Source organism: Capra hircus, chromosome 1, assembly GCF_001704415.2.
Source record: "Capra hircus breed San Clemente chromosome 1, ASM170441v1, whole genome shotgun sequence".
Classification (NCBI taxonomy): domain Eukaryota; kingdom Metazoa; phylum Chordata; class Mammalia; order Artiodactyla; family Bovidae; genus Capra; species Capra hircus.
The window spans coordinates 87,545,549-87,567,596 of record NC_030808.1 but is presented as its reverse complement, the minus strand read 5'-3'; the positions used below and the strand labels follow the sequence as shown (position 1 = coordinate 87,567,596).

The following is a 22,048-nucleotide window of genomic DNA, read 5'->3' as shown; positions in this document are numbered from 1 at the left end:
TGGTGGTGGTGATAGAAGGTTTGGTGAGATGAATTGAACTGCTTAAGGCCATACAACTATTAACTAAGGCAGACAGAATCTGCATGCAGTGTAACTTCAGAGCCTGTTCTTTTATTCACCGTTATTCACCACCAGTGAATATTCCTGCCATAACTGTATGGTTATAATGTGTACTTCCAAGTCATGTAGACCTGTATTCAAAATATTTAATGTTTACTGGTGGCAAATAACTTTACTTCTCTGACCCTCAGTTTTCTCATATGTAAAATGTTTATTACTTACCCCAAAAGGGTTATTGCATGCATAAGTGCAAGATATCTACTAAATAGTGAGTGTTAGCTCCATTTGTCTCTTCTACACTTCTGTTCTTGTGAGCTCTGAGGTGATGGTTTGAACAGAATAAGGCCTGGGGTAAGAGGACAAATAAGAAAGTTAGCTTCCTCTCCCTCCTATAGAGTACTACCAGTGTGGACCAGTGCCTGCTTTCCAGGATCTTCCAGTATTTTATGGCTATGATCACATTTATTCTCTTAATGAGAAGGGTGTGTCTCAAGTATTTCATAGTTGTTAATTGCCCATGAATATACTAAAGTAGAATAAGGATTAGAATCAGTGATCTCTTGGGTACTAGACTTCTCTTTGGCTAGTTCTCAGGAAACATATGGGAATTGTTATTTATTATATAAAATAGTTGCCCTCATGATTCCATAACATAGACCTGTTAGTGCCATTCAACAAAGAAAACTATAAACACAGCTGCTGTTTTGGTATGGTTTGTGGTTTGGTTTTGTTTTTATTTGAACTTTTTTCTGCAGGCAGATCATCACTTAAAAGTAATCATTTGGCATTTCCCCTTGCATTTTTCAAATTTTTTGTGTGTGTTTTTTAAAAGCGTAGCCTAACTCATTTCTATAATTATGCTCTCAGATTGATCCATCTGGTTTTCTTACTAGCCAATGAATTTTCTTTTGAAAGTATAGAGAATAGGATAATTATATTTTAAATCCTATAACCTCGGTGAGTCTCCTATAAATTTGAAGAAGATATTTTCAAGTATTTTTTAAAAAATTGTACATTCCTTATTGTCTCAACTGATCTCTGTATTTCCAGAGGTAGGGAGAGGGCTTGAAATTCCTGCTATTTTACTCCTCATTTCCTCCTCTATGTGTTAAAACTCTGAAGCATACCATAAACACTTGTTTGCAGCTGAGAATGGGTACTGCAAAAACGTCTAATCAAAATAGATCCTATTGCTCTCTCTAGGTTTCATAGGCTGTGTGGAGAAAGAGGAATTGTAAGGGGCTTCCCTGGTGGCTCAGAGGTTAAAGTGTCTGCTTGCAATGTGGAAGACCTGGGTTCGATCCCTGGGTCGGGAAGATCCCCTGGAGAAGGAAATGGCAACCCACTCCAGTATTCTTGCCTGGAGAATCCCATGGACAGAGGAGCCTGGTGGGCTACAGTCCACGGGGTCGCAAAGAGTCGGACACGACTGAGCGACTTCACTTTCAATGTAGATGTAGTAAGACAGTTTAGGTCTTTGCAGTGGTCCAGACAAGAAGTAGTAGTGGACTGACCCAAGACATTAAGAAATTCAAGATATAGAATTAACACAATTTGTTGATGAATTAGATACTGGCTTATACTAAATAAAGGAGTCAGACAGTTTCTGGATTAAGTATATCCTGCTCTTCACCTCTTTATCACTGCGTGTGTTCCACTCCTGCTTATCCTTAAAGAATTTAGTTTATATGTTACCTTCTATGGAAAACTGCCTCATTCCAACTTCCATTAAGTTAGGTGACCACTGTATGTACTTTTATAAGCACCTGGTACTTCTTCATGAGAGGTTTTCTTTTCCCCCTGTTTTATACGTGTGAATTTTTTACCCCACACCAGCATACACATAACCTTCACACTCTCAATGTTGCCTGTCTTATTCATCATCATATTCCCAGTACCTAACATGGTCCTGGGGACACCAATACATTGTTGGTGAATAGGGTCATTTATAGCTGTTGTCTGTAGTGCCTGATAGAGTAATTGAATACAGTAAGTTGTCTGGGGTTTTTTGAATCATTCCTCTGGCTTAACTTTTATTTCTTTTTTATTTTCTTAATATCTCTGACCTTATTTTTTTCTTATAGTTTTATAGTTTAGCTTACTGAATAACAAAATATAAACCACAAGAAATAAAATTGTGCTCCGTGGGACTTCCTGTAGCTCATACAGTAAACAATATGCCTGCAATGCGGGAGACCCACGTTCCATCCCTGGGTTGAACAGATGCTCTGGAGAAGGGAATGGCAACCCACTCCATATTCTTGCCTAGAGAATCCCATGGACAGAGGAGCCTGGCAGACTCCAGTTCATGGGGTTGCAAAGAGTTGGACATGACTGAGCGACTAACACTACTACTTTTTGGTAAAAGGGATGGATCATTGCAAATTAATCATCCTATCTCAAGGAAATGCATTGATGACACTTTTTATTATACTGAATATATAACTAAATTATAAAGACAGAATCATCAAAGGTATCACTTAGACAATAATCAATACAAAAAAAGGAAATTACAAAGATTTTTCTTTCTTAAAGAAAAAATACTAAACTGTGTAAATTCTAGTTACCACAGAGTAGAGGTAGTAGTGTAAAAGGAAAAGGATTTGACTTCTCTGGCCTTTACTCATCTTTAAAAGAAAAACAGTGGTGGTGGTGGTTTAGTTGCTAAGTCATGTCTGACTCTTGCAACCCCTTGGACTGTAGCCTGCCTGGTTACTCTGTCCATGGGATTTTCCAGGCAAGAATGCTGAAGTGGGTTGCCATTTCATTATTCTTGCCTAAAAGCCTTTACTTTACTCATCTTTAAGAACAGTGGAATCATGGTCTAAAAGGTCCTTTCCAGGCCAAATTCTGTTGTTCCATAAAATAGAAAAGAATGATATATAATGGGAATTTTTGTTTCAATTGCAGCTTACTATTTATTCTCTCCATAGGTCCAGCTCTGTCTTGATAAGATCTAACCTTAAAAATCCATTCAAATAAGAATTTTTTCATTGAATGAATTTATTAAATTAAGTGCAAGTAATTGTTTTTTCTAATTTCTGGTTTGGAATCAATTCTTTTAGCCTGTGCTTAGTCGTTCAGTTGCGTCTGACTCTTTGCAACCCCATGGACTGTAGCCCACCAGGCTCTTCTGTCTATGGGGATTCTCCAGGCAAGAACACTGGAGTGGGTTTCCATGTCCTCCTCCAGGGCATCTTCCCAGACCAGGGATCTAACCCAGGTCTCTTCTGCATTGCAGGCAGATTCTTTATTGTCTGGGCTACCAGGAAAGCCATCTTTTAGCCTAGTTAGGAACAATAATACAAGATGAACTATAATTACTTACTCTAATCATTTCAAACTACAGAAAATGAAATTTTACATTTAGTAATGCCATAAGTGTATTCTTTGATGGTTCCTCCTTTAACATACTTTTTCTTTCTTTGATTTAGATTTCTGCTTTGGGACAGCCACACATCTAATTCCTTAAAGTACTTTTATATGTAAAACTTGTAAAGGATCAGAACAATGCCTCCAAGACCATCATCAGGTGAACTGTGGGGCATCCACTTGATGCCCCCAAGAATCCTAGTAGAATGTTTACTACCAAATGGGATGATAGTGACTTTAGAATGCCTCCGTGAGGCTACATTAATAACTATAAAGCATGAACTATTTAAAGAAGCAAGAAAATACCCTCTCCATCAACTTCTTCAAGATGAATCTTCTTACATTTTCGTAAGTGTTACCCAAGAAGCAGAAAGGGAAGAATTTTTTGATGAAACAAGACGACTTTGTGACCTTCGGCTTTTTCAACCCTTTTTGAAAGTAATTGAACCAGTAGGCAACCGTGAAGAAAAGATCCTCAATCGAGAAATTGGTATGATAAAATTTTGAAATGGCATTGTCATCCCATTCTAAATGCAAATAACTATGCAGCTTAACTGTTTTCTCATTAATAAAATATTTTGTCTGAACTGGTTAAATAGATTTCAAAATAAAAGTCATTACAATTCTAAAGTATTTTTTGACTGTTAGGCTAAGGGACTATTTTTAACACCTTGGTATTATTCTGTAAAGTTTTCTTTAAGAAGTATCATATGAGGGAATGAGGGATGATTTATATTTGTTATATCCCAGTTTTGTTTTCTAAAAAATAATTGATAATAATGTTTGCTACTTTTGCTCCAAATTACTGAGCATATCGTATTTTATATGTTAAACATATTTGAGATTTTGTCAATTCTTACTATATGTATTCATCAAAAATTTTATTAACACAGAAAATTCTTTATTGTGATTGTCCATATCTACCAAATTCCTTGTTTATAACAAGCATGGTCTTACCGTGTGTTTAACAGAATATTTATATTCTTTAAGGTTTTGCTATCGGCATGCCAGTATGTGAATTCGATATGGTTAAAGATCCAGAAGTACAGGACTTCCGAAGAAATATTCTCAATGTTTGTAAAGAAGCTGTGGATCTTAGGGATCTTAATTCACCTCATAGTAGAGCAATGTATGTTTATCCTCCAAATGTAGAATCTTCACCAGAATTGCCAAAGCACATATATAATAAATTGGATAAAGGTAAGAAAATTATTTATCTACCATAAATGGCCACCCTAATGAAAACTTCTATCTGTACCTATATCATTATAAAACTGAAAAGAAAACATTGAATTTCAAATTCACTGTTAACAGAATTACAGCTAATTATATTTTTACAAATAAAAACAACTATAAATAGAAATTTTATGAAATTATGGAGAAAGTTAACACATTCTTACTATATACAAAGAAAAAGTAAATGTTAGATGCAGTGTTTAACTCTGATCATAATGAGTGGTAATAATGACTTGATTATTGACAGTATATCAGTTTCTAAAATTAAGTGAACATGAGAATATTTAAACTGAGTTGTTTTAGAAATGAAAATATCATTGTATCAGATGAATATTTGTGTTTTTCAAGGTAACAAAGTAAAGTTCTTAATGGAAAGTTATAGAATAGGTTTACTTATTAAACATAGTATTCTGTCAGTAGAATAAATTGAGACATCTTATTACTATTTCAGCCATATTATTCAAAGTAGTTTAATGATTATATAACATAAGATCTTCATTTAAAATTCATTTCTATATTAGCTTAGTTTTTAAAATGGAATGATCTTTTCATTTTTTCCTAATACTCTTTATGAAAATTTTCCGACATATAGAAAATCTGAAAGAATTTTACTGTGTATACCTTGGCCACTCCAACATATTTTTAATCTTTTCATTTGCATCTTCTTTTTCTTGGTCCCCTAGCTTTACACTTCATTAATCATAAAAGGAAAAAAATAGAAAATTTATTTTCTTCCCCTTCCCTCCCCCATCTTTTGTCTCATTCTGATTCAGCATCTTTCTTTAAGTCTCCATGGTTCTTTCCCATAGTTACTAGACACACTTGTACTTAAAGTACTGTTGAACCTTTGATGCTGTCATGAATCACTCTTCAGAGCGGTTGTATGTATGAAGTATGTCATGCAGTTTAGAATGGAAATTAGCTTGATCTCAAGATACTTGCAACACACAGTAGTCACAGCTTTGTGTGCTTGCCTTAAAACATGAGGTTGGGGCATGGTTTGTCAGCCCTATCAGATGTGAAGATTTGCTCTTTCTACCTGACATTTACCTGTATTTAATTATGGTTGATTATAAGTCATGTCTGTTTGTGGTTAGAGTAATGGTACTGCATACTTTTTGAAACTTGTCTCTTGAAAAATGAAATATATGTGGTGATTGCATCTAATATTATTTTTCTATTTTAGGGCAAATAATAGTGGTGATTTGGGTAATAGTTTCTCCAAATAATGACAAACAGAAGTATACTCTGAAAATCAACCATGACTGTGTGCCAGAACAAGTAATTGCTGAAGCAATCAGGAAAAAAACTCGAAGTATGTTGCTATCATCTGAACAACTAAAACTCTGTGTTTTAGAATATCAGGGCAAGTATATTTTAAAAGTGTGTGGATGTGATGAATACTTCCTAGAAAAATATCCTCTGAGTCAGTATAAGGTGAGTAACAAGTTTTAAAGATATTAATTTAAATTTAAAAGGTAATAACATTGGGAACTGGTATCTGTATTTAGGATGCAGTTTTTGTAAATTTAATTTTTTTGGCTACACTACTTGGCTTCTAGAATCTTAGTTCCTTGACTAGGGATTGAGTCCTGGTTTTGGCAATGAAAACACCAAGTCCTAATTACTAGACTGCCAGGGAATTCCCAAAACTAAATAATTAGTATTAGTAAATAGCATTAATAAGTTTATTTTTTTACACTATATTTAGCTTGAGAGACTGATGGATTTGAGAGGACCAATGCTATTCTTTTAGATTTTATATGATTAATATTTGGGGACCTGACTACATGTATATGGGTAAGCTGAGTAACAGTTTACAGTTGTAACAATAGTTATGTCATTATTCAGATACAAACATTTGATTTGGTGACTATTTAATTGTGCCATGAGGTAAGATATAATAATATTTCAGGTGTTTTACAAAAAATGCATTTTCATTTTTTCTGATTGTTCCAGTTCTATAGTGGAAATACATTTATAGCCAATAGGAATTTTAAATAACATTAAACTTGCCCAAAAGGCTTTTCATGTGCCACACTTTTCAGAAAAGGGCTTGTTGTATTTGAATACGCAGTGTTAGCAATAAAGTAAATGTTCTTTGTCCAAAAAAAAAAAAAAAAAAAAAAAAAGGCAGTTACACTAACACCCAAATATGGGGCATTTAGTGATTTTTATCCCTTTCCAAACAGTGGCACTAGAAGGAATTAAACATTTCAAAATCCATGGTCTGCAGTTAATTAAGATGTACTGTTAATACTTCTCTACTCTGTTTTTCTATTCATTAAATAAATAACTATAAGAAGCAACCATATTTGTACCAAGCGTATGTCAAGTACTGATTTACAATACCAAGTAAGACATGGTCTTGGCTTTTAGTTTGCTTACATTCTACTAGGGCTTATGGGTAAGGAAGTAGATTTTTTAAATATGTGTACAGTAGTGCTATGTGTATATGTGCTTAGTAGCTCAGTTGTGTCTGACTCTGTGTGACCCCATGGACTGTAACCCCCCAGGCTCCTCTGTCCATGGAATTTCCCAGGCAAGAATACTGGAGTGAGTTTTCATTTTCTTCTCCAGGGGATCTTCCAAACCTGGGGATCGAACCTGTGTCTCCTGCATTGACAGGCGATCTTCACCTACTGAGAGATTAGGGGTGTACAGTAGCATTTATATTAAAAATCTCTATCCTGATTATCATTTTAAAGTTCAAACCAATGCATTTTAATATTTTTTAAAACATATTTCATAATTATTAGTCTCTTCTCTTTGTGTGTGTGTGTGTGTGTGATTTTTTTTTAAGAAATGTTTCTCAAGAAATGTTGGGACGAAAGAACAAGTGGGCAGCAGCTCTTGCATTTTACATCAGTGTGACTTAATACGTTGAATGACAGAGGCTTTCTAAATAGGTTGCCTTTTCCTTTAAGTACAGTGTTTTCATAATGAGTATGTCCTGATCCTTATTTTTAATTCTTTCTTTTTTTTTTCCAGTTGAAGGTAGAACTGTAGTCTCAAAAGCTGACCTTGATTTTTCTTTTCTTTTATACAATTTATATGCCAGGAGGTGCCTGGCTTATCTGTGCTGTAACCTCACTCCCAAATGTTAGTGTTTTAAATGTTATAAATATAGCAACTGCTAAAAAAATACCTATAATGTTTGATTTGTTTAATCACCTTTGCAGATTAGTATGTAAATTATCTCATAATAGTCTTGCATTTTGCTTTTAAAATGAAAACCTTACAAGAAATGGCTTCTCCCCTCCCACCTTAATCTCTTACAGTATATAAGAAGCTGTATAATGCTTGGGAGGATGCCCAATTTGATGCTGATGGCTAAAGAAAGCCTCTACTCTCAACTGCCAATGGACTGTTTTACAATGCCATCGTATTCCAGACGCATCTCCACAGCTACGCCATATATGAATGGAGAAACATCTACAAAATCCCTTTGGGTTATAAATAGTGCACTCAGAATAAAAATTCTTTGTGCAACCTATGTGAATGTAAATATTCGAGACATTGACAAGGTAAGGTCAAGTATTGCTGTTTATAATTTGACATAAATTATTTTATATAAATCTTTTTTATTGAACTATATCATAATCTGTTGACCTGCAGTATGTTTTCAGTTGGCTAGAAAGCATCTACCTCAGTTTATAGTCCTTTTCTGTAATTCTAATAATTCTAATATCTGTAATTCTAAGCTCTTAAAACCAAACTTTTATAGAATTCATTTGGCAGAAAAACCTGACCTAATCTGAAGCAAGGTTTTTTATAGTCTTTATTTATCCCACTTAGTGTAAATATCCATATGTTTTGTTATAGAAATATTAATAATTTCTCTATGAAGTGCTGCTCTAACTGCTAAGAGTACTAAGTAATATTTAGTATATGTACCAATTTATCGTTCTGAAATTTGTAAATTTGTATCATTCAGAATTACATAACTGGCCTAAAAAGGGATTGTGGGCCTGTGTTGAAGGCAGCAACATATTGGTGAAAAATCTACATGATTTATTAATTTACTATATATGGGAAGAAAAAGAGAACAGAAAAGCTACATCTGAACAAAAACTTTTCGTTGATTCTCTCATTCATATCAGTTAAATTGTTTTGATAATGTTTAATACTGGTCTTGTCTAATATGTATATGTACATGCGTATATGTATGTGTATACACATAACTTTTTTTTCCCTTAGATTTATGTTCGAACAGGTATCTACCATGGAGGAGAACCCTTATGTGATAATGTGAACACTCAAAGAGTACCTTGTTCCAATCCCAGGTAAGGAAGTATATGAATTTATATTTTCAAAAGTCATATTAGTGTTTAACAGTATAATAAATAAAAGTAGCATATTTTATATTATCAGTTTTATGGAAGTCATATATAATTCCCAGACATTTAATATAGAACATAAGGACATTCCATCAAATAAGTATCCTCATTCCAGGATCACTTTATTTATTTTCTCTGAAATGTTACTGGAACAGTTTTTCTGATTCTCTCTTTCGTTGTGTCGAGGAGAAAACAGAATGTGGTTATCGTTTTGTGCCGATGATTCCTTACAGTAGATCTAAAATCCTTGCATTTTATTCCTTTTTAAACTCCATTTCCATTGAGAAGTGAGAGTTGGCAAATAACTCCAGAGCTGTACTACTCTGAGGCAGTTTCCTTTACAGCACTCCCAAGAATACTTGTTTATGACATTCAAGTAAAGAATTTGGGGGAACAAACCAATTTCTTAGTGGGAGGGGGAGTTATTGGAAATGTTTAAAAATGATTACTGCCTAGATAAAATGAAGAAATAAAAAAGGTAGTACAATTCAGCAACTTTCCATCTTGCCATTTCTTTGCCTTTCTTTATAGAATCATTTGGGAGTAAAAGTTTATTCCTGAATATAGTAGTATTTTAAGAGAACTCAAATTGGTTTTAAATGTTAAAGTAGACTTTTTAGACTAGCAGTAGAGCTAACTAATGGATCTTTCAGAAGTAAGTTTCATAATGAATTCAGACTGAGTTCTAGAAAAGTCAGGGAAAAGTTCTGGTCTTGTAATTGCTAGAGGTGCCACCCTTCTAGACCATAGGTAAAGTTCAGAGAGATGGTAGCCTTCTCTACCAGGAAGAAGGAATATAATTGCCATCCTGCCTGAACCATTGTAGGTCAGAAAGCACATCATTCAGGTTAGAAGTTACACTGTGGCAATAGACAACACCAGAATCCTTTAAAAATTTTTGTTAGACCAACAAAAGTTTGTTTCCCATTCATACAGCATATCTGTCACAGGTTAAGTGGGTGCTTTTGCAAGGAGCCTAAAAACAATATTTGAGGAAATAATAGCCAGAAATTTCCAAATTTTGGTGAAAACTATAAAACCAACAACCTAAGGGGTTCAACAAGCCCAAGGAAAGACCCCAAAATAATGTTAGATTTATCTTAATTCTTTCAAGTAACAAACAGACTTTAGAAAAGTAAAAGGTAAATTTATTTAATGATATAAGATCAAAATGTCAAATTTTAATATATTAAAGTAACTATTTAGAAAGGATTTCTGTTTTATTATCTTTTCTTTAAGAATATCTATAAGGTAAAATCCCTATGGAAGTAGTATAAAGACTTAAGTAAATTTTTGAGCTTTTCTGTACTTAAAAATCAGAGATAAAAATAAATGAAGTTATTAGATAGAATCTTAAAAATTCTGAGATTAAATGATTTTTCCAAATTTGTGCTTTCTAGATGCTAAATAAATTAGATACTTTATGATTTCCATATAAATGTTACCAGTTATCTCCCAAAATCAGAATAAATTTGGAATATATATATATATATAACCATTGCTTAAAACTAAAGAACTTAATTGGGTTGTGCGTGTTTGTGTGGACTTTAGAAGAAGAAAAGAATATGCTTTAGTTGGTTAACACAGTACTGAATAACTATAATAGATTAATAAGACAGCTCTCTGAAAAAGCGTGCAGAAAATTTTTCATTAATTATGAGCAGTTCAGAAGGTTTCAGTGTCATAAAAAGTACTAGGTACATTTGAGATATACCATCTAATTTTTCTTGAATTACTATGAACTTAACAAAGCTTACAGTATTTCTTTTCCCTGCATTTGTTGTTTGCTTTCCCTTTAGATTTCCTTCTAGCTGAGTTTCCCCATTTTAAATGTAAGTCTTCTCTGTATAAATGGACACTTGAGCTTTTAATATGGACTAGTTACTGTTCTTGGAGAAGGCAGTGGCACCCCACTCCAGTCCTCTTGCATGAAAAATCCCATGGACGGAGGAGCCTGGTGGGCTGCAGTCCATGGGGTCGAGAAGAGTCGGACACGACTGAGCAACTTCACTTTCACTTTTCACTTTCATGCATTGGAGAAGGAAATGGCAACCCACTCCAGTGTTCTTGCCTGGAGAATCCCAGGGACAGGGGAGCCTGGTCAGCTGCCATCCGTCTATGGGGTCGCACAGAATCGGACACGACTGAAGCGACTTAGCAGCAGCAGCAGCAGTTACTGTTCTAATTTCTTTACGTATGTTATCTCATTTAGTTTTCGCAACAGCTGTATGAGAGTTGATGATGTTATTAGTCCCATTTCACAGATGAGAAAACAAAGCAAGGGTTACACATTTAGTAAAACAGTAGAAACAAGATTTTACTCCAGACAAGCTGACTTCTGAATTCATATTTTTAGCCATTACTCTGTTTTTTAATTAAGAAAAAAGAACTACTTATTGTATTTGGTTCTTTATAAGTATGTATACCAAACATAGACATAATTTCACGTGTAACAACCAGTAAGTTAAAGGGAACTTATGAAAATTTGAATAATTTATATCACTTTTTGTAGTAACATTTTTCTTCTCATTATGTCAAGTTTTATTACTTCCTGTGAAGTAGTTACTCTGAAATTTAAATACTTTCTCCTTATGTATCTTTTATTTTATTTATCTACTGACTTATTTAAATTAACAGGCTCTTCTGAGTGAAACTATGTCATGCATAAGAGTAATTAAAAATAATCTTAATCATAACAGGAAATTAATTTTATGGTTTTTTGTTTTTAGTTTTTTACTTTTTAGTTTCCTTTTTCTATTTCCATTTTCTATAAGTGAATTTGTTTTTTATTTTTACCAAAGTACAGCACAAATGCATAAAATTATACAAATCATGATTGTATAGTTCAGTGAATTATCACAAAATGAATACCTATATAACCACCTATGTAACCACTATGCTGGTCAAGAATTAGAACATTTACCAGCATTCCAAAAACCCCTCCTCATACTCCTTCCCAATCCATTAATCTTCTCTCCTCCCCAAAGGTAACTGTTCTAATGCTATTAGTTTTGCTTGTTTCTAAATTCTATACAAAATGGACTCAAGGAGTTGATCTTTTGTTCCTAGCTTCTTACAGTCAACATTATGTTTATAAGATTTCATCTATATTGTAAATAACTAGTGTTCATTTCCATTGATACACAGTATGCCATTATATGGCCATACTACCATTTATCTATTTACTGTTAGACATTTGGATTTTTTTTGAAGTTTGGAGATACTGTATATAATTCTGTTAGCATTCTGTTCAGGATTGCGTACATTTGTGTGGTTTTATACCTAGAAATGGAGCCAAGTTAGGGATCAGTTTTAGTAGATAATGGTTTCCAAATTGGTTGTACAAATTACACCTCCCCTAGCATGTATGAGATTTCCTGTTAATGAATATCCTTACCACCCCTCAGTATCATCAGTCTTTATCGTTTTAGCCATTCTCTTTTATAGTGTTATTTTTTATTTTTGCATTTTCTGGATGACAGATGATATTGACTATTTCATGTCTATTAGCCATTTAGATTTGATCTTGTAAAGTTTCTGTTCCAGTCAGTCTCTGAGCTGGTTTTCCTTTGATTTATCTTTCTCTTAGTGATTTATAGGAGTCATTTAGATAGTCTGGATAAAGTCTTCTATGGTAAATTCTTTTTTTCTTTAAAATTGTTCATAGGTGGAATGAATGGCTGAATTACGATATATACATTCCTGATCTTCCTCGTGCTGCTCGACTTTGCCTTTCCATTTGTTCTGTTAAAGGCCGAAAGGGTGCTAAAGAGGTAAAGTATCAGAAAGAATAGAAATATTCACTCCTTAAAACCCCTGAATATACTGCTGATTGAATTTTTCAAGAAATGGATATTTTTTCCCTTACTTAAAAATTAATAAATCAAACATTTAAAAATAATATATTTATTTAAAGAAGAATAACTTAGTAGAGCTTCCAGAATTTATTTTATGATGAATATGTCCTCAGTTCATACTGATAAAACTTAATGTGCACAGTACAGTAACTACACATAAATATGTCGTTTGCTTTGATTTGTATTTCCCGTTTATAATTTTTAAAATATGTGTACTTTCAAATGGGGAAAATGAAACTACACTTGGAAAAAATTAATGTGATTTGTTATAGATACAGTTTAAAAGACAGTTGTTGAATTCTCCTTTCTGGCAAAGAAAAGTATTTTGAAATGCATTTTATAATTTAATCTACAGAATAGTGAACATTTCTCTGTTTCTTAAGGAACACTGTCCATTGGCCTGGGGAAATATAAACTTGTTTGATTACACAGATACTCTAGTATCTGGAAAAATGGCTTTGAATCTTTGGCCAGTACCTCATGGACTAGAAGATTTGCTGAACCCTATTGGTGTTACTGGATCAAATCCAAATAAAGTAAGCTTTTTATTATCATAAATTAGATTTTTTTTTCATGTGTGTGACAGTCAAGTATAATATGTATAATAACTTTTGTTCCATCTCTTAGGAAACTCCATGTTTAGAGTTGGAGTTTGACTGGTTCAGCAGTGTGGTAAAGTTTCCAGATATGTCAGTGATTGAAGAGCATGCCAACTGGTCCGTATCCCGTGAAGCAGGATTTAGTTATTCCCATGCAGGACTGGTAAGGCGAATCGCAGAGTTTTCCTTAAGTATCAGTCATAATCAGTGCATTTGCATCCTACGTTTACTCTTTGAATGGAAAAGGTTTCATGTGTTTTAGTTACACTAGCATTAGTATTACAGACTCTAGAACAGTGTTGCAATAGAATACAATTCTGTATGCTAATATTTTTTCTGCAGTCTGCTTCTTAGTTTAGCCTGCCTCATTTAACAAATATTTTATTTAATACTGACTACACATATATATTTACTACACAACAGGTTGTTGTTCAGTCACCCAACCATGTCCGATTCTTTGTGACTCCATAGACTGCAGCATGCCAGGTCTCCCTGTCCCTCACCTTCTCCTGAAGCTTGCCCAAGTTCAAGTCCCTTGCATCGGTGATGCTCTGATGCTCTCTTCTCCTTCTGCCCTCAATCTTTCCCATCATCAGGGATTTTTCCAGTTAGTCAGATCTTCACATCAGGTGACCAAAATGCTAGAGCTTCATCTTCAGCATCAGTCCTTCCAATGAGTTTTCAGGGTTGATTTCCTTAAGATTGACTGGTTTGATCACCTTGCTGTCCAAGGGACTCTCAGGATCTTTTCCAGCACAACAGTTTGAAGGCATAATTCTTTGGTTCTCTGCCTTCTTTACGGTCCAGCTCTCACAGCCGTACATGACCACCAGGAAGACTGTAGCCTTGACTAGACGAAACTTTGTCAGCAGAGTGATGTCCCCGCTTTTCAACACACTGTCTAAGTTTGTCATAACTTTTCTTCCAAGGAGAAAGCATCTTAGTTTCATGGCTGCAGTCACCATCTGCAGTGATTTTGGAGCCCCCCAAAATAATGTCTGTCACTGTTTCCATTGTTGCCCCATCTGTTTGTCACGAAGTGATGGGACCGGATGCGTGATCTTAGTTTTCTGAATGTTGAGCTTTAAGCCAACTTTTTCACTCTCCTCTTTCACTTTTATCAAGAGACTCTTTAGTTCCTCTTCACTTTCTGCTATAAGGGTGGTGTCATCTGCATATCTGAAGTTATTGATATTTCTCCCAGCAATCTTGATTCCAGCTTGTGCTTTATCCAGCCCAGCGTTTCTCATGATGTACTCTGCATATAAGTTAAATAAACAGGCTGACAGTATACTAGGTGACATACTCCTTTTCCTATGTGGAACCAGTCTGTTGTTCCATGTCCAGTTCTTCTGTTGCTTCCTGACCTGCATACAGATTTCTAAAGAGGCAGGTCATGTGGTCTGGTATTCCCATCTCTTGAAGAATTTTCCATAGTTTGTTGTGATCTACACAGTCGAAGGCTTTGGCATAGTCAATAAAGCGGAAGTAGATGTTTTTCTGGAACTCTCCTGCTTTTTCGATGATCCAGCGGATGTTGGCAACTTGATCTCTGGTTCCTCTGCCTTTTCTAAATCCAGTTCACAGTTCACGTATTGCTGAAGCCTGGCTTGGAGAATTTTGAGCATTACTTTACTAGCATGTGAGATGAAGGCAATTGTGTGGTAGTTTGAGCATTTTTGGCACTGCCTTTCTTTGGGATTGGAATGAAAACAGACCTTTTCCAGCCCTGTGGCCACTGCTGAGTTTTCCCAATTTGCTGGCATATTGAGTGCAGCACTTTCACAGCATCATCTTTTAGGATTTTAAATAACTCAACTGGAATTCCATCACCTCCACTAGCTTTGATCATAGAGATGTTTCCTAAGGCCCACTTACTTCACATTCCAGGATGTCTGACTCTAGGTGAGTGATCAGACCATCATGATTATCTGGGTCATGAATATCTTTTATGTATAGTTCTTCTGTGTATTCTTGCCATCTCTTCTTAGTATTCCTTCTGCTTCTGTTAGGTCCATACCATTTCTGTCCTTTATCGAGCCCATCTTTGCATGACATGTTCTCTTGGTATCTCTAACTTTCTTGAAGAGATCTCTGATCTTTCCTGTTCTATTGTTTTCCTCAATTTCTTTGCACTGATCACTGAGGAAAGCTTTCTTATCTCTCCTTGCTGTTCTTTGGAACTCTGCATTCAGATGGGTGTATCTTTCCTTTTCTCCTTTGCCATTTGCTTTTCTTCTTTTCACAGCTATTTGTAAGGCCATCACATCCACTAGTTTTATTGACCGCAGTGCTTCATAAGGTCCATTTGACTTCACACTCCAGAATGTCTGGCTGTGGGTGACAGGTCACACCATTGTAGTTATCCAGTTCGTTAAGATCTTTCTTGTACTGTTCTTCCATGTGTTGTTTTGGTCTCTACTTGATCTTGACACAGTAGGTACCAGGTAATAAAGCTGTGACCTGAAGAGACCTCTACTGTTTATAGTGTGCTGGTGAAGATAGGCCTGAGACTGGTAAAAGCAGAAATACAAGATTACAAATTATGCTGAGTGCCATTAAGGAAATAATAGTTAGTGTGTCAAGAATAACGAACTATTTGGGGAGAAAGGATAGTGTGTCTTGGGCGCAAGAGAGACCTCTCTGGGAGAATAACTTTGAACTTGAAACCAAGGTGTACATGTGTTGTTAGCTGGGCCTAGAAGCAGAGGAAATAGCATATCACAGTAGTCTATGCTGGACTTCCCTGGTTGCTCAGTGGTAAAGCACTCAAATGCCAATGCAGGAGATGCAGGTTCAATCTCTGGGTTGGGAAGATCCCTGGAAAAGGAAATGGCAACTCACTCCAGTTTTCTTGCCTGGGAAATCCTATGAACAAAGGAGCCTGGTGGGCTACAGTCCCTGGGGTTGCAAAGGAGTTGGATATGACTTAGCAGCTAAACAACAATAACAATATAGTCTCTGCTATTAAGCAGTATATATAAAATGGAGTTTAAATATTGATCTGTTTGTCTGATCTTGGCTGTAGTCTTAGAACCACAATGTAACTGGGTTCAAGGATCATAAACTCTCCCTTATTTTTCAAGGCAAAAGTGTCATTACTGAGAGAATAGAGCATTTTTGTTCTTTGCTGTCTCTTTTCCCAGGTTCCTAATTTGTCACCTTTTTCTTGGCCTAATTAAAGATTATAGATAGACCATTCAATGAATGTGGGTCCTGAAACATGCCTACCCCCAGTAATAGCGCACCCAGAGGCAGTCTGGAATCCTACACTTAGAAACTTTTATTAGTTTAACTTTATTATTAATAGTTGTGTTCTCAGTAAGGAGTTTACCAAACTTTTGTAAACAGAATAATAATAATAACAGTGATAGTAATCTTCCAACCTGTGTACTTTCAAAGCTATGTACAAAATGTTTTGTTAAGTAGAAATTAATTTAAAATCATTTCTGAATTCTGTCATTTACTACAAGTACAATTAGCTTTTTAGACATTAAAAAAGGGATTCTCTTGCTTGAAAAATGTAACCGCTACCTTGTACATTTAATTCCTTGAATATATTTAACATATATTAAGTGCTTACTATGTACTAAATGCCATTCCAATTACTTTTCACATATTCCCTCATTTAATCTTAAAAGTAGCCTCAGTGAAGGTAGGTGCTATTTTACCTCTTGAAGTGAAGTGAAGTCGCTCAGTCGTGTCTGACTCTTTGCTGCCCCAGGACTGTAGCCTACCAGGCTCCTCTGTCCATGGGATTTTCCAGGCAGTAGTACTGGAGTGGATTGCCATTTCCTTCTCCAGGGGATCTTACCAACCCAGGGATCAAACCCGGGTCTCCTGCATGGTAGGCAGACGCTTTACCGTCTGAGCCACCAGGGAAGTCCATTTTAACTCCTATTTTACCAGAACAGAAAAGGTTTAAGGAGTTTAAATAAGTTATCCAGTGTCACTGTTAAATAAGTATTAAGTCTTTTGCTCTTAACCATTCTAACTTAGATAAAAAGGATAATAACCTTGATTCTTTAATTTTGAAATTAAGCATTTCTATAAAATGTCCGTTAACTCTATCCAATTAGTTATACCTATAAATTAACTGAATTACTGGAATTAGGTCACATACTTGAAAACTCATTTATTTCCTATTTTATTCATATGTTAGTCGTTGAACTCAGTTTGCCACAGCCCATTTTAGCTTTTGAGTTTCCTTTTTGAGCAGTTCTAAGTTTTTTAAGGATTGATATTTTATGACATTTTCTTCCTAGAAGAATTATTTTTTATTTCAAAGAAAAACTGTTTATTTTTGTAATAGAATAAAACTGATTCTGTCTTTCAGTTACCATTGGATCTATGGATAACTGTCATAAATCTAAGTAAGATACAACAATGGGATTCTTAGTTTTCTTGTATCTTAAGACATTTTACTATTTAATCATTATTCATTAATTAATTCCAACTATGCTAAAATATATATATATAATATGGAAATATAGAAGGATAGAATAACTAGGATGATACAGTAGTGGATGTACATCATCCTTCAGTCTTATTTCAATGCTCAGTGTTTTCCATCATCTTTCCAGATGCATAAAGAAGTCTGCAGACACCATCTTTAGTCTTTTGTTTTGTTAGTTTTTAGGCTTTCATTGAACACTGTTAATAATTTAGAATTTTCCCCTTTCCACTCACAGTGGCAAAGAGAAGAAAACTTGACAGAGAAAAATATTTCACAAGTATTAAATCAGAATTTGAATGCAAAGAAATGGATAATAGTGCTTTAAAGCAAAGTTTCTCAACCTTAACACTGATGACATTTGGGGTCAAAAATTCCTTTGCTGTAGGGACTGTCCTGTTCATTACACGATGTTTAGCAGCATCCCTGGCCTCTATATATGAGATGTCAGTAATATCACCACCACAACTTGTAACAATCATAAATGTTATGTGTCCCAACACTGTCAGTGGTTCCTGGGAGGTAGATGGGACAAAATCACCCCAGTTGAGAACCACTACTCCAGACTTAAATGATGATGTTAAAATTGATCATATAAAGTGAAACATCAGATGACACTATCCTAGATGAATTTTCTCAAACTCAAGAGACAGTGAGTGAACAGTGTATCTCCAAGGACAAAAAATGACTAACTTAAGTTAGTCATTCTGCAGCAATGACTTTATCACACAATATGTCTTAGTAAGAACCTTAGTAAGACACCTTAGTAAGAACACAAAAAAATTAAAAAATAAAAAAACCTGGACACCACATCTTTTCCAATATTCTTTTTAACTTTTGTGATGTTGTACACCAAAATTTACTTTGTAAGTAGTTAAATGCTACTGGAAGGAAAAAAGTAATGTAGAAAAGTTTTAACTTCTTGGATTGGTTATTCTGATTGATATCTGTAAGTATAAAAAATAGAAATGTTTTGTACTTATGAAGCAAAGAATATGGTTATCTTCTCTTCAAAATTATGAGTCATCAAAGTTTTCAAAAGTATTGTATTTTAAAATTGCAAGTATGAGAAGAAAAACCAAAAGTAATGATAAGCTAGAACTTAGGAGATACGTATTTGAAATCTGGAATCAGTATTCACAAGATGGATATGTTTCAGGCTCACACAGGACAGTTGATTAGCAAGTTTGTTGTATTCAACATATGTTGCCCATTTCGGATTATAAATTTAGTTTTACTATGTTTAAATTCTTATTAAGATGTCTATTATATTGTGTATACCATATTTTATTCTTCTCAAAATTATTTTATATTAAAAACAAAAATAAGTAAAAGAGTAAGAGTCCATTGGAACCCAAATGATTAATGTTAATGACTACTTTTTCTGATGAGTTGAAGGTTAAATATTTATTCTTTTACCTGGACTATTACAGTAGCTTCCTATCTGGTCTCCCGCTTAACCCAGAGCAGCCAGAATAATAAAATTATAAAAGATAAATCAAGTATTAAAACAGTATTTATCCTGTAAATAACTGTCACTAAAAGTAAAATCCAGACCTTTTACCCTGACCTGCAAATTCTCCATGCTGTAACTGTGAGCTCCTGTCAGTCCTCGCCCTCATCTGCTGGACTTCAGATGCACTGGTCTGCACCAAACTCTTTCTGTCCGGGGGGCACTTTGACTGTTTCCTTCTTCTGCGGTAATCTTTCCCTGGTCTTTGTGTGGATGGTTCTTTCTTGGCATTTGAATAACAAATTAATGTGTTTTTAGAGGCCATTTCTGAACACTCAGTCTAAAGTAATCACCCCGTCCTTCTCTGTCACATCACTCACAGCATCTGTCTATGTTGACTCTCCAATAGCTTTATTTGTTCGTTTAATTTTCCACTATAATAGAGTCTCTGTTAATACAGGGTGTTTTACTATTTTCTGAGCCCAGCAGTAAGAATAGGACCAAATTACACAATCCATGTATTAAACATTTGTTGAGCGAATATGTGCCAGTAATATTTTGTTATGCTGTTGGATAAATTAACAATACTTAAATATATAAAAACCAGGGGCTCCCCTGATGGCTCAGATGATAAAAGAATCTGCCTGCAGTGCAGGAGACAAGACCCAGTTTTAATCCCTGGGTCAGGAAGGTTCCCTGGAGAAACAAATGGCTACCTACTCCAGTATTCTTGCTTGGAGAATTCTGTGGACAGATGAGCCTGGAAGGCTACAGTCCACAGGATCCAAAGAGTCAGACACAAATGAGTGACTGACACTTTGACTTTTTAAATAAAAACCAAGTAGCATGGATGTCTGCTTTCATCTTTAGCCATTAGGAATAAATAAGCCCATCCTAAATGGCATGTGTTTTTCATCATATATTAATGTGTTCATAGTTAATGTGACTAATATATTTGTATTTAAAGGGAATAAATACATTACTTGGAATCTTGGAATTACACCAAAAGTTGTGGTATTTTCATTTTAGTTTCCAAAATTCAGTGTGCGGTATTTTAAAGTGGGTTGTTGTGTTGTGTTTTGTTTTGTTTTGTTTTTTTCCCTGTTTTCCCCTTATTTTTACTTTTGAAATTGGAAAACGTTGCAGTGATTATAAGGATATATTTAGGCAAGGGTTATGAAAGAATTTAAACTAGTTCTCCCCTATCCCTGAAAATAAAGTCTTATAATGAGAATAAACTTTTTTAACAGTTAATAATCAATGTAAAGTTTATTGAAAGTTAATCTTTTTTTTGCAGAACACTCATAAATCGAGGGAGAGGGTTAGGAAATATGACAAAGAAAATTATATAAGATGTTACTTTGTTTTACAGAGTAACAGACTAGCTAGAGACAATGAATTAAGAGAAAATGATAAAGAACAGCTCCGAGCAATTTGTACACGAGATCCTCTATCTGAAATCACTGAGCAAGAGAAAGATTTTCTGTGGAGCCACAGGTAAGTGTTAAGATAGAGTCTCTATTTCTTCCATTTCACAAGAAATAACTGACTTTGGCTTGATCTTGCCATGTTTCTGCCGTTACCTATTAGAGTAAATAAAGCATAATTTACACTTATTTTATTATAAGCATTATCCTTTTTTAAATTATGGATGTAGATCAGTATTTCTAGAAAATCATGATGCATTGGTACTAAGCTTGTAGATTGAAGGCTTTTTTAAAATTCTAAATCCTTAACATGACCTTTTCTTAGATTTGGTTTTTTGGTTTTGTTTTCAAATAAAATTTAAGATCCACCCCCCAAAAATACCTGTAGTTTTAGACCCATTTAATTGTGATTTAGTTAGCCTAGATATTTTCCATTTTTAAGAGTTCCTTCCATTTTTCATATTTTCTTATGCTTCCTGAAAGTAATAATGTAATCCCCTATTTTTACTTTTGAAGAAATTACCCTACAGCTTGGTATGTGTACACTGGTTTATTTAAATAAAGTTGCAGTGCATTTCTGCAGAAAGTCCATTTAAATAAGTTTTGTCCACTGACCACAGTAGAAGTGGGAACTCTTCCCATGGTTCATGATTAATAAGAGAAACTATGTAAAGAATGTTATAAATTCATAATTTTTCCTAAGTAGTTGTCCTCCATTTGGATTTTCCTTTTGTCTTCCATGCCATTTATAACTGTCTATAAATACATATAGGTGTAGCTATAGTGTTAAACAAAGATTTGTTTTGATTTTAAGAAAGGCTAGTCATGGTAAGAAATTTTTAAAATGTTTGGAACTTTTTAGAGATTGCATAGTTGAAAATTTAGACATTTAGGTCTTTTGGATAACATGTAAGAATGTTTTTTATTTTGTCTTGTCTTTTCCACATAGACACTATTGTGTAACTATCCCCGAAATTCTACCCAAATTGCTTCTGTCTGTTAAATGGAACTCTAGAGATGAAGTAGCTCAGGTAAATGCATGTTTGAAATTACTGAATAACTGTTACACAAATTTGGTATGTCGTTCAAATTGTTTTCTCTCAGAAAATCTGCATAAGTGTAAGAGATAAAATAGACTGTGTTTTAAATTAATTAATAATGATGTATTAATTAATTAATACAGATGGTCCTCAACTTACCATAGTTCAACTTAAGATTTTTTGACTTTATAGTAGTGAGAAAGTGATATGC

General features: G+C 34.4%; 2 protein-coding genes across 3 annotated transcripts in view; one reads left to right on the top strand and one right to left on the bottom strand.

The window, feature by feature from the left end:
* Positions 1-22,048, top strand: part of PIK3CA (phosphatidylinositol-4,5-bisphosphate 3-kinase catalytic subunit alpha) — an 84,930-nt gene that overhangs the window by 48,058 nt on the left and 14,824 nt on the right. For both annotated transcript variants that reach the window (XM_018047551.1, XM_005675289.3), the window contains exons 2-11: positions 3,495-3,922; positions 4,423-4,632; positions 5,855-6,105; positions 7,950-8,195; positions 8,869-8,954; positions 12,676-12,781; positions 13,249-13,401; positions 13,493-13,627; positions 20,743-20,867; positions 21,747-21,828. In XM_018047551.1, the coding sequence (XP_017903040.1) occupies positions 3,571-3,922; positions 4,423-4,632; positions 5,855-6,105; positions 7,950-8,195; positions 8,869-8,954; positions 12,676-12,781; positions 13,249-13,401; positions 13,493-13,627; positions 20,743-20,867; positions 21,747-21,828 (1,746 nt within the window). In that variant the 5' untranslated portion in view covers positions 3,495-3,570. The remainder of the gene's footprint in view (positions 1-3,494; positions 3,923-4,422; positions 4,633-5,854; positions 6,106-7,949; positions 8,196-8,868; positions 8,955-12,675; positions 12,782-13,248; positions 13,402-13,492; positions 13,628-20,742; positions 20,868-21,746; positions 21,829-22,048) is intronic.
* KCNMB3 (potassium calcium-activated channel subfamily M regulatory beta subunit 3) overlaps positions 15,666-22,048 on the bottom strand; it is a 105,826-nt gene continuing 99,443 nt past the window's right edge. Inside the window, exon 6 of the mRNA XM_018047560.1 lies at positions 15,666-15,977. Coding sequence (XP_017903049.1) covers positions 15,813-15,977 — 165 coding nt within the window. The 3' untranslated portion in view covers positions 15,666-15,812. The remainder of the gene's footprint in view (positions 15,978-22,048) is intronic.